This window comes from Bacillus rossius, chromosome 8 (genome assembly GCF_032445375.1).
Source record: "Bacillus rossius redtenbacheri isolate Brsri chromosome 8, Brsri_v3, whole genome shotgun sequence".
Classification (NCBI taxonomy): domain Eukaryota; kingdom Metazoa; phylum Arthropoda; class Insecta; order Phasmatodea; family Bacillidae; genus Bacillus; species Bacillus rossius.
The window spans coordinates 12,487,219-12,500,638 of NC_086336.1; the positions used below are offsets into that span (position 1 = coordinate 12,487,219).

At 38.0% G+C, this 13,420-nt stretch overlaps 1 protein-coding gene across 1 annotated transcript in view; it reads right to left on the bottom strand.

Moving 5' to 3' along the window:
* The window catches only part of LOC134535278 (neuropeptide CCHamide-2), a 192,342-nt gene extending 179,124 nt beyond the window's left edge, over positions 1–13,218 (bottom strand). Inside the window, exon 1 of the mRNA XM_063374351.1 lies at positions 13,102–13,218. Coding sequence (XP_063230421.1) covers positions 13,102–13,180 — 79 coding nt within the window. The 5' untranslated portion in view covers positions 13,181–13,218. The remainder of the gene's footprint in view (positions 1–13,101) is intronic.
* Positions 13,219–13,420: the final 202 nt, after the last annotated feature.

The following is a 13,420-nucleotide window of genomic DNA, read 5'->3' on the forward strand; positions in this document are numbered from 1 at the left end:
ACCGTCATACCGTACACATTCTTTCCGTTGATACAGAAATTAATTTTTGTGAGCTGTATTTTAATAAATGTGTTGGTATGATTACGGAAATGTTTTCTTTTTAAAATAACTTAAATGTGTTGTAAATACAAAATGTTAGCAGAATTTTGTAGGACTGGATAGGTTTATATGAATAATTTTATTATATTTCAACTTGTAGTGTTTTATGGTAAACTGTTAAGGTGTTTAAAAAATAAGGGAAATGTTTATTTAGTTTATGGAAGCTTTTATTAAATATTATCATAGTATTCAGAAATTTCTGCATTTATTTATCCAATAATAAATAAATCATTTTTGAGATAAGTCCCGTTTTACATGGATTTATATATCTTACACGAAGAAAATATCAATAATAATATTTTCATCACTTTGCAGTGGATGAAGGAAAATGCTAGTTTCTGGGAAACGAAAATATAATCCGAGAATAGGGGTTCATGGGGAGTTTCATCAAACCTTCCTTGCAGACTTGATTAAAAAAAAAAAAGGTTTTCGTGGAAACTCCTGCAATACCTACCAAAACATCCCGAAGCTACGCCGGCTGTACGCTTTCCCGGACCCAATAAACACTCCCGAGCGCACCCAGAACACGGCCAGTTTCCAGAAAGCAACAGGTGGCTGACCACTGAGCACATGCCTCAGAGGCGGAAGCCCTTCGATGTGACGTCACCGGACCTGAGGTCAGGCTCACAACCTGGGAACTGCTGCTGGGGGAAACCCAGGTGCTGCCGATGGCCCGTGATGGCTCATGGGAAGAGGGTCGTGGGTTCGCTCCCGACATCCCAGCATGCTTCCAGTTAATCGGCACAAAGAAACAAAACTGTGTACTTTTACAAAAGATTTCTTTGGAAAACCAGTGGCCAAGAAATAGTTTGTAATACTACAAGAGAGTAGTGTAGTAAGTTTTTGGACATACGCCATTGCTAAGCACATGTATGTCTGTAGAAGAAAAATATAAAAAACCCAAAAGACAAAAAACACAAATTATTTTTAATTTACTTAATTTGTGTTTTTTGTCTTTTGGTTTTTTTAGTTTTCTTCTACAGACATACATGTGCTTATCAATGGCGTATATCCAAAAACTTACATCAAGTCATGCACTCCCATTGCACAAATATTTCAAAGATAACTACAAGAGAGATAATGAAACATTTTATAATACATTATTGAGGTTACTTTTGCATATATGAAATACATAATACCTACTGAGTATTTTTAACCTAAGTTGGCACATAATTTTATAATTTTTAATGGGAGCTTAATTTTTTAAACCATGGAAAAGATAATCCTATATTCAGTAATTTTACTTTAATTTGTTTTATTATGCTTATAAATGCGCGCAGTTAACGCAGGAAAGCTATTCAGGGAACGGTTTACAAATAACTTTAACTATTGGAGGTACTGGGACAACACAAAGCATAAATGCCCGAGTAACAATCCGAACCCAGTATTACTGCAAAAACTCTTTTGTAGTGAGACAGTTGTTTTCATGTAAATGTGAGAATTTACAAAAATCTGTAATCTTACATGAATATTTCTGTTCAATTAAAAAAAATACAGTGTAACTGATTCGTCGCGCGCTCTAAGCCTCAGTACACAGCCGTTTGACGCAGAACTCTATCAAGCCACATAATAAAAAAAAGCTCCCGTACGGCACTTAAAGACGCCATCATGGTTTCAACAGATTTTTTGGCCATAACTTTTCCTGTTTTTCAGTATCAAAAATTTGGCTTCTTTAAAACATAGTATAAAATTTGAAATACCTGGTGTGGTCAGTGAAAAGCTAGTACAGTTTTCTCTGTGAAGTCACTGGCGTTTAGAATGGAACTCATTAATGTGAATGACTACAACTGAAAGAATACAAAACACGCAACGTTGGTGCCTTTTAAAATCTCTTAATTGTGACAATGCAAAAATTTAGGTTTATAAACGATATGAAATACCAGTGGCATGTTTTCAAAACTATATGGCTTCTGTCGGATTCTATATCCCCTCCCCATTTTATGGTTATAATTAATATAGTATCACGGTTGCAACAGTTTTGAGGATCCACTTACAAATAAATAGTGTCCAGAAAAACTAATCTGTATTGGCATAAAATTATAAGATTTTTACTTTTTGAATGCAACTACAACTAACCAAAATTTAATGTGTAGGAAGTTAGCCAATTATGATTCATCTAACACCTTAGTTAACACATTTTTAAACTGTGCAGCCAATAAATAAATGGTTTCAATCCTAGTATGTGGAGAATATAAAGGTGCAAGAAACCCTTATAGTTAGAATATTAATGTTTTGAGTTAATTCACTATATTTGTAATAATTTGAGTTTTTTTAATGAAGCATTTAGTGCAAAATGTAGGTGATATATATATTTTTTAAATTATTGATTACATCAGCTGCTGTGGTATGACTGTTATCAGTGGAGAGAAACTGAATAAACTCGACCGAACAGCGGAGGATTGTGACTATCGGCAGACAGGGAGAAGTGTTGAGTCTTTGGAGCGCCAGATTACCCTGCGCATCGGCGAGCTGGAGGAAGCACATCTGTTGGATGGTCAGTAAAGATATTATCTTTTTAAATATTTGTGCAATGGGAGTGCATGACTTGATGTAAGCTTTTGGACGTTTGCCACCTGTGTTTTCGTACCATGTGCGTATCTTCCTGAGGACGGGGGCAGATAGCAGTTCTGTTTCTGATTTGGAAAACTATTGTGTTTGTTTCGTCTTTTCATTTTGTCGTGTTTTTGTCTCGTTTCAACTGTTGTGCTGAGTTTTTTTGGGGGGGTTCAATATTTTTGTGCTGTGATTTTTTTTTTTTCGTTCTCTTTTGTTTTGGAAAACTATTGTGTTTGTTTCGTCTTTTCGTTTTGTCGTGTTTTTGTCTCGTGTCAACTGTTGTGCTGAATTTTTTTGGGTTCTATATTTTTGTGCGGTCATCATTTGTGGTTTTTTTTTCGTTCTATTAGTCCATTTTTCTTTGTTTTTCTTTGTTTGTTGACCATATTCCTGTTATGAAATATTATGTGGTGTTTATATCGTGTTAACAACAGCAATTTTTTTGCTTAATTTTTGTTTTTGTCTTTTGGATATTTTTTTTAGTTTTCTTCTACAGAAAAAGTGCTTAGAAATGGCGTATTTACAAAAGCTTACATCAGGTCAGTAAAGACGCACGAAAAGAGGTCAATGGCTTGACCTCGTGATTCTTTCAGCAAGTGCAGTTTCCTGGAGCGTTCTTCCAAGACGTCCCGGCGAGGTAGCGAATAATAAGCACTGCCTTTATGGGACGAGAACCGTGACCTAACTCGCGGACCGTATTCCAAAAGTTTCCAAAAACCGACTCCCAGTAAGGAAACAGATCGGCAAACCTTTTTATTAAAAGGTGCCCCGCGCGAGGCTAGAAACTGGTTCCAACGCATTCTAGCGGACGTTCCGCAACCATCGATACAATTGTTACGGCAAAAAATACTAGAGATAGCAGTCCCATCGCACAAAAACAGAACGGCCTTTAAAATATTTTCAAGTACTTTTTAATTTGAAATTATTTCTTGTTATGACCTTGAAATCGTAAAACAAATTGTATACCACGATATTTTCGCTACCATAAAGTTTCATTTGGCACACCAACAAGTTTGGTACGTCCCCCGAGGATAAAAAAAAATATAACTACAGACGAGTTGATGGCGCCAAACGCGGGTCCGCCATCTGGACGGGATCAACGAAAAAGTGAGCTCTGCGCATGCGCGGAATTTGGGCAACAGATCGGCAACGGATAATAGACCAAAATCCGTTCCCTAAAAAATAAGGGGACTGGCCATGTCCTATCGTGCACTAGGAATAGGTTAAGGGTACAGGTGTAGCATATTCAACACCTAAACCGTTGTTATTGTGTCTTGGAATACCGGCCTAGTGTAACTTAGCCTCACACTCGCGGCGAGGAGACGGCGCGCCTGGAAGCAGACTTCCCTGCAGCACGCGCGGCAAGGGAGACATTACGCAGATAAGACTGAACAGCAACCGCTAGCTCTGTGCCCACTCTGGGTTCCCAAGGGGGCGGGGCGAGAGAGTTTTGAGCGCGTGTTTTACCCGACACAAGTCATCTCCGAATACGGTGCTCGTATGTTGTACACTGCCTATATATGCATGCAATTAGCAGGAAACTTTTAAATAGACAAAATGTTTTCCATGATACATAGTCTTGAGGTTATCGTTTTTCAACCCCCTTTTACATTCACGATTTAGCAAGTATTAGCGGGTCCCCTTAATTAGGAGCTTCTTAATTTCAGGGGACTCTGCCTACACTGCCCCCCACCCCTTACCCGGGTTCAACGCCTATGTGCCGTGATATAAACACATAGCAGTTATATTTTGAACAGAATACGTCTGTTAAATAGCTTAAACCAGTTTTAAAAGTGTTGTTTTACAGAAATATGGCGGAATTTGAAACCTTAGAAAATATTAACCCGTCTTAGAATAATCGATTTGCCCATACATAAGGGTAGGGTAGGGCTTTACGCATGCACCATTATGAATAGTTTTTTTATATCCACAAGTAACTACGAGTAATAGACAAGTTTTTTGAAAGTTCTATTCCGGGTGCTTCAAATATTTTTAGAACAAGATTTTGAATACATGCGTCAACCATTTAAAATTAATAAAAATAATTTTGTGCAGCAAATAGTGATTTTTTTAAACCATGTTTCAAAACATTTGAAATTTTTAACTTTTTGAAGTTTACCTTATAACAACAGTGAGAAGATATTACTAAGATTCTTTCGGAAAAATAAAATTTCCTTGACGAAGCATGTGATGAATTTATAAAATCGGAATTGCAAGAAACAACTATTAGAAGATATAACAGTTGGTAGGATTCCGGAAAGGTGCCACTCACGGTTTCGAACGGCCCAGACTCTGCAAGAAGAAGAAAATAGCTAGGATGGAGGACGTTGCGAGGTCTATTATATATTGTGACTGTATCAGGAATAAATTCTTCTATTAAATTTAATTGGATCTACTGTCCTTTTTTTAACTTCCCATTTACACGATATATTAACGTTAAAAATTTGCGGACGTGTCCTGACAGCCTACTTCATTTATTTATTCTTTATCCTCTGTGCAGTGAGAAGTGAACATTGGAGAATGTAAAGTTTAACACTGAGGTCGCTGAACCTGTGGATATTACCAGTTGCCGTGTACAAAGCACTACAGCGGCTTAGTGATATGTGTGTGTTCGTAAACAGACATCAAGTGTTGCAATGGAAGCGACATTTTTGGGAAATGGGCAGGACAGACTATTGAGACCTGCAGGGTTTAAGACAAGTTACACGAGAGAGGCTGTGGCAATTATTTATAGCTATTTCAACTAGACACGTATTTTATAGCATTTTAAAAATGTGTCTAATTCGAAACTCGTCACTAACTGTGGCTTGGTGCAGAATTATCTCACTCCCCCCCCCTCCATAACTTCATAATATATTTCTTAATTCATCCAGTTCACTTTTTCGCACTTCTCTGAGGTGAAGGAGAAACTTCCATAACCACTCTTACCTTCAAGTTTACACGTCGCGCGCTTCGCGTTGCAACCTACGAATCTACCAGAATATATATATGTATGCTTATATATAGCATGTGTAAGTAAACATGTGCGTGTGGTTCTTCTATCGCTCCAGATGAGTGCCGTTTGCGCGAAATCGTTTTCACCGCGTTCAAAAAGGTATAAATCCAGGACTGACATGTCTGATCACTAGGGACTGGAAAAATTCGCGGTTTCAATGACCACTAGGATTGACTCCACGATTATCTATGTACTCGGGCAACTATCACCTGGTCATTGGCTACCGACTCGGGACACCTGCTTATTGCGATTCTTATGATTCGATACTTCTTTTGTTGAGTGTTTTCCATTGGCTCAGGGCGCGGTTACACGGGAGTCTGAACTACTTCAGGTGAACATGTTCAGCTGTTGAGTGCGGTTACACACAGTCTGAACATGTTTCGTTCGAGGCCATTTCTCATTTAACTTAAACAGGTTGGCTAAGTAGTTCAGATCGACATATCTTCTACATTAGCCTCTGATTGGCTGGTTAGAATATAAACAGTCTTTTGCAGAAATTCTAGATGGAAAGTGTTTCTGGCACAAGTTCGAGTAATATTTTACCGAATGCAACAAAAAAAAACCAACAGATAATTACATATATTTTTTAATTTATCCTGACCTTAATTTTCTTAAAACTGAGATAGGTACTCTCGCTCAAAAAATAATAAAAAAATACGTTTAAAAATTTTACTGTGCATGTTTGAATTCCCGATTTGTAAAAAAATATTGAGCAATATGTAAACACATTTCATTTCTGCTGATACTGCTGTATAAACAAGTGAGAAAATCCCGCGTTTTCTGGATGCAATTAAAAAATAGAGATCAACAACAGTCATTCGTTGACAGTAGACAATCGGTTTTAGAGCTAAACACACTTTTCAGTAACTATCGTGTAACCGCACACTTTCGCGTTTGTAAACGTGTTTACTTAAACATGTTCACCTGAAGTAGTTCAGGGTCCCGTGTAACCGCGCCCTCAGAGTCCTTCAAGTAAATTGCGGTCCAATCACTGACGCAGCATTAAGCTATACGAGTTTGGATTGCAGCCTGTCTCGAAAGGAATCCGTGAATTTTCCCGGTCTCTACTGATCACTTGTCCGGCACTCCAGTCAGAGGACCCTCGCGGCTCGCTGACGCCTGCAGCTCGCGAGACGGCCAGGGATCGATGCTGGACGCTGACAACCCGACACCACTCAGGCTTCAGACAACTGATTCCGTTTCGAGCAACTGGTAATATTCACAGGTTCAGCGACCTCAGTGTTCAACTGTACATTACATTCTCCAATGTTCACTTCTCACTGCAGAGGGGATAAAGAATAAATAAATAAATAAATAAATAAATAAATAAATAAAGTAGGCTGTGTCAGGACGCGCCCGCAAATTTTTATCGTTAATATGTCGTGTAAATGGGAAGTTAAAAAAAATGGACAGTAGATCCAATTAAATTAAATAGAAGAATTTATTCCTGCAACAGTCACAATATATAATAGACCTCGCAACGTCCTCCATCCTAGTTAACTTCTTCTTCTTGCAGATTCCGAGCCGTTCGCAGTCCACTTTCACCTTGGAAATACCGTTGCTTTAGGAGGTGGTGTCATGAATTATTTTGCGCCTAAAACTTTCTCTTAAAATTTAATAAATTCATAATATAACTATGATTTATTATTTATAAGTTGCTTTAAAATGTTAATTTTTTTTTTTTGAAAAATTAAATTTATCTTTATATTTTAATCACACCTTGAACTACGAGGTTACAATCGTGTTGTATACAAAGTATAATTAATCGTATATAAGTACATTCTTTCATAAAACATTTCAATTTTTAAAGCATTTTTAATAAATTAATAAAAAATTGGTTTAAATAAATCATCAGAATATTAGAAAACGTGGTTTTTTTTTAGTATCTGCCAAAATAATTTATAATGTGTTTTACGATAAATACTTCATTCAATCGGTTGATTCGAAATTGAATATCCCATGAAATTCATGCTAGGACTGAAAGATAAATGGTCTTTAATTTTCTTCGAAACACTCATAAATTATTATGAATAGTTATGTTATTTATACACAAAAACCGAACTTATAAACTTATAATAGCAACATGATTGAGAAAAAGAGACAGTAAGACTGCGTGCATAATAACGTAACGCAAAACCATGTTCGCTGCTTCTCTCTTTCTGGCAGTACCGACAGCCTTATGCATGTGTTATTCTGGTCCTAAGTAATGATATTTTTTTAAGACTGACAGTAACACGTGGTTACGAGTGGCACTTTCCAACTATACGTCTTCCTTCTCCAATCTCCGTATTTTTGCGTCATTCCCATATTACTTTCTTGTTTTCCAGAATCGGGAGTGCGACACCTGAGACTAAAATAAATAACACAGTTTTGTCACCACCTCATTATATAATTTTTTATTTGCTCACCCTGTCAAATATTTTTGTGAAACATAAATTTGGTAGTGACCACAAACCCTATTTGTATAAGTAATCACGACATATTTTTTTTATGGAAGCAATTAAATTATTTTCAGTAACAAAAATATATATATTTTTAAAGGTTATTATTTACAAAGAGTTCATAATTGTTTAGACTGTGATTTTTTTGCAGTCTGACACCCGTAAGGCGCGATTTGCAAACGTTTGTTTGGTAAATACAGCCACACGGTGAGGCATTTCTCTCTACAGCCTGAGAGTTCCGTTACCTCACGCTCACGCATTATGTGCTGAGACGTAGTTCCGTTAATGTACATCCCGCTACAGACAAACGTTTGATTCAAAACTGTATACCACACGATTTGGTCTCAAAATTTCTCATAACTATGAACTAAACACTTATTAAAAGCATATAACTATTTATAAATTATAACCCAAAATTGTGTTAGAAATTATTAAAAATCCTAAGAATAAAACTTGAACTTATAGAAAAAGAATAGTTTAGGAAAGAGACGCCCTCTTTAGACTCTGTGCATGCGATGCATACGCTGACGTTATCAGACCCGGATCTGAAGTGACAACGCGCCGATATTTTTAGGTTTGCGAGTTAGTAAATAGTAAAATACAGGCTAGTGGCTAATGGATGCAGAAGGTTCCAGATGACACTTAGAACTGCTTGGAGAGCATTTTAAAGGGAAATCTGCGTACTGTTTGTTACACGCAGTGAATTATTCAAAAGTGTTTACGTCATTCACTAAATACCAGCAAAGTTGCAGAAGCAAAACAATGTTTCGTTCCACATCTGGACTGTATCTGAAACATTGTTTGTTGCAAAGATGGTAGTTTTTGACGTGATAACGTCTTATAAATCGATGAACGCCGGCTGCACGCACGAAAAATTGTCACGTTCTACCTGAGCCGAGCGTGCAAGAACCGGCCAACCACCGTGCGAGAGAAATCTTCCATAATATCAAACATTTTAAGGCAGGCTTTTTAACTAATTGTTGGTGATTATATTTAAACAAATTATTTAAATTAAATTTGCAAAAACTGTAAATAATATTTAAAAATTAAAAAGTATGCAATTTTCCTTCAATGTTTTCTTATGACGTTATCACTTAAAATTATCGTCCGTAAACCGACTTTACAGACAACCCCCTTTTTTTCCGTTACACTTTTGAACGTATCGCGTGGAGCAGTGGTATGACTCACGTGGTTGGCATGTTCGTGTGAATAACCGAACACAGTTCCAGGGTAAAGACCGTACGCGTGTGTTAGTTGACTGGTGAGAACTGAATAATTATGTATTGGTCTCACGTGTAATTTTGGTTATTTCATTGGCTGTCACTTCTATTACTCGTCAATTTATTAAGAAAATCTCTTGCAATTTATGTTCCTTCTCAAATTTTATCAATAGATGTTTACTTAATATTATGTAATGGCTGCAAAATGTCTCGCAAGTGTTCACAATTATCATTACTTGCGTGACCAGTCACAGCTCAAAAATTAGTTTAGTAGATAACTGATAACAAAATTTGTGACCCAAAATAAAAGCAAGAACGCTGTCTGAATAAATTTACAAGAGAATACCATTATTAATAATAATTAGAATAAAATAACCACCACAGCGTGTGAGTTCCAGCCTCCACCCTTGACATTTTCAAACTGCTTATACGGGTGTTTTTATTTTCTTAGATTATATTTTCCTAGTAACGATGTATTTCATGAACTGATGTAGCTTACGGACAGCATTCGCTGGGGTTTGGAGCTAAAAGCAGTGAAAACTAGTCTCAAACAGCGAATTATTTTATTGAAAATTTGTTAATACTGCTCCACTTTTTGTAAATGGCTAAAGTTTTCTTCAATAAGTGAATTTAATTGGCGTGTTATTGATTTTCACTGAATATAGCAATGAATTATAGTACCTGAAATAAACTATTTGTAGAGTGGTTTAACTTATAAATCTCTAAGAAAAGCTTATTATCTAGGAAGAATTAATATTATTATTAGTAAATTATTGAACGCACTGATTAATAGGCATATTTACGGAAATATCGCCGAATTAAAAAAAATAATTGCTGCATAACCTGCAGGGGCACTGTCTCAATAGTTGAGTGAATATAGATGTAGAGCGAATCTACGCAAATGATATTCGTCATCGCACCGGTAATTTTTTTTCTCTACCACAGTCTGTGAAATAAGTTATATTTCAATACCGTTCCTTCTTTTTTTTATTTGAAGTGTGTTTAAGCTACGTCGTCGGCGATGAAACAAGAATACAACATAAAATAATCATTTTTAAATTTTAAAAAAAATATATTTTAGTGCCTTTTGCCAATTATGCAAACATTACACGCTAAATAAATGTAGGTAGCATTTCACGAAAAAGCTAACGCAAATCTAATTTGTTTGTTGTGTTTTTCTAATGAAGTGAGTCGGTACGGTTTTACTTGCATTAAAAAATAAATAATTTCCCGTATTTATTTCATACTCAGTGGACACACACTTGATGGTTGGCGGAAGAATAGTCACGTGAGGGCAGGTTGTCTACCTGAGCAAGGAGTATAGAAATAAATATATTTCACTTCCAGGTTAATAACAAAATTGCTAAAAATTTTTTTCCTCTGAAAATGATCACTAACGATTCTTACATAACAAACCACATAGCGTAAAACTAAAGAAAATTAGTTTTGTCCGGAGTGATATCAGAATGTAGTATATTTGGCGAATTCTTCTGGTTCAGTGTCTAGGTATTTGTAATAAATTTATACGTTTTAATAAAATATATTCGAACTTGTGTTTTCGTTTCTTGACATTGATGACAAAAAAAATCAAGGATTTTCATAGAATTTTATTAGAGACGGAAGGTGGTGTTCGCTGATGTTTTAAAATATATATATATATATAAGATTAAACGATTTGTTTCACAATACATAACCATATTTGACTCGTACAATCGCATTTTTTGCGTTTCTTCAAAGCGGTAGCTTTAAATACCCCAAAAACGGAAAAAGGAAATTTCCATTAACTATTTGACTTCAAGAATGAACTTATACGGTGAAGCACGCATACAATTAATAATTAACATGAATGTTGGTATTTAAAAATAAATATTTACCTAGGTTTTACATATGAGGCGCTACACATTATTTTAATAGTCATGAAACCTATTTATTATTACAAATATATCAGACGGGCATATGCAAAACACAACGATCTTTGCACGAGCACGATTTAAAAATTCAAGACCTCCAACCTGACGGAGGTGCAAGATCTGTTGATTCGCAACTTTTATTAAAAAATATATTTATATGTTAAATGGTTTTCTCAACGGTAAAATATCGTACGATTCAAAATAATCGCATTAATAACGTAAAATTTGCCGTTTTCAGAAGTCAGGTTATTGAGAAATGACTAGGGGGCAGGCACTTTTCGCGAAAAAAAATCTGAACGCGTATTAGAATGCAACAAGGCATACCCGCACCAGTGGTTTCTTCCTTGTGATTGGCGGCCGTCTGCGAGAGAGTTGCTGCATTGTTTGACCGAGCCACTCAGGACGCGTTTGCTTCCGCACCGAATTACTGTGATTGGTGCAGTAACAATCGACATGGAAGAAACCCGACCAATCGCGAAACACAGACGATGCTACAGTGTTTTAACTTTCTGTAAGTCTCGAAATCTTTTCGCGAAATATGCATGGCTAGGGACAGGAAAAATTCGCGGGTTCAATGACCTCCAGGATGAACTCCATAGTTCTACGTGCACTCGGTCAGATGCCACCCACTCATTGGCTGCTGTATTGTGAGACGTCCCAACGTAGCAGCCTGTGATTCGATAAAGCTTCGGTTGGGTGTTTCTCATCGGCCCAGATTCATCCAGGTGAGTTGTGAGCCAATAACTAGGGACCGTAAAAATTCGCGGATTCAATGACCTCTAGGAAAGCCTCCATTATCCTCTGCATTTCTCAAGTAAACACGCGTGTTCATTGGGTACTAAATTGTGTGGTGTCTCCACTGGGTAGCTTGTGATTCGACGCTTCTTTGGTCGATAGTCACTCATTGGCCCAGAGTGTTCCAGTTAAACTGCGAGCCAATAGCAGAACCGGCAGAAATGTACACAAGTTAGAATTTCAGCCTATCGCGAAATGAATCCGCGAATTTTTCCGGTCTCTGCCAATAACAGAGGCAGCACTGAGGTATAACTATTTGTATGTTAGCCTGTCGCGAAATTAATTCGCGAATTTTTCCGGTCTCTACCAATAACAGAGGCAGCACTGAGGTATAACTATTTGTATTTTAGCCTGTCGCGAAATGAATCCGCGAGTTTTTCCGGTCTCTACCAATAACAGAGGCAGCACTGAGGTATAACTATTTGTATTTTAGCCTGTCGCGAAATGAATCCGCGAGTTTTTCCGGTCTCTACCAATAACAGAGGCAGCACCGAGGTATAACTATTTGTATTTTAGCCTGTCGCTAAATGAATCCGCGAGTTTTTCCGGTCTCTACCAATAACAGAGGCAGCACCGAGGTATAACTATTTGTATGTTAGCCTGTCGCGAAATGAATCCGCGAGTTTTTCCGGTCTCTACCAATAACAGAGGCAGCACCGAGGTATAACTATTTGTATTTTAGCCTGTCGCGAAATGAATCCGCGAGTTTTTCCGGTCTCTACCAATAACAGAGGCAGCACCGAGGTATAACTATTTGTATGTTAGCCTGTCGCGAAATGAATCCGCGAGTTTTTCCGGTCTCTACCAATAACAGAGGCAGCACTGAGGTATAACTATTTGTATTTTAGCCTGTCGCGAAATGAATCCGCGAGTTTTTCCGGTCTCTACCAATAACAGAGGCAGCACTGAGGTATAACTATTTGTATTTTAGCCTGTCGCGAAATGAATCCGCGAGTTTTTCCGGTCTCTACCAATAACAGAGGCAGCACCGAGGTATAACTATTTGTATGTTAGCCTGTCGCGAAATGAATCCGCGAGTTTTTCCGGTCTCCGTGCACGGCCCTAGATGGCGAGAGCGCACTCACGTTTCGCCTGGGCCTCGTGCACGCCCGCCAGCAGCGCCAGCAGCGCGGTCGCCACGCACAGGGCGACGGGAGCTGCCATCTCGTCCAGCGGCGGGAGACAGACAGACACGCAGACGGCGGCGCCCAAGACGGAAGTGAGCCGGCGGCCGGCCGCAGCGCGCCTTTTTAAAACTCGGCGCCGGCCGCGGGGGTGTGCGCGCGCACGCGCGACGGTGGCGCTCCTGGCGGCGCGCGCGCGAGGCTCCACCGCGCGGGGGCGGGCAGAGAACACGTGGCGGCGGGGCAGCCTTCATTTCACAGGCGAGACCGCCACACCCGA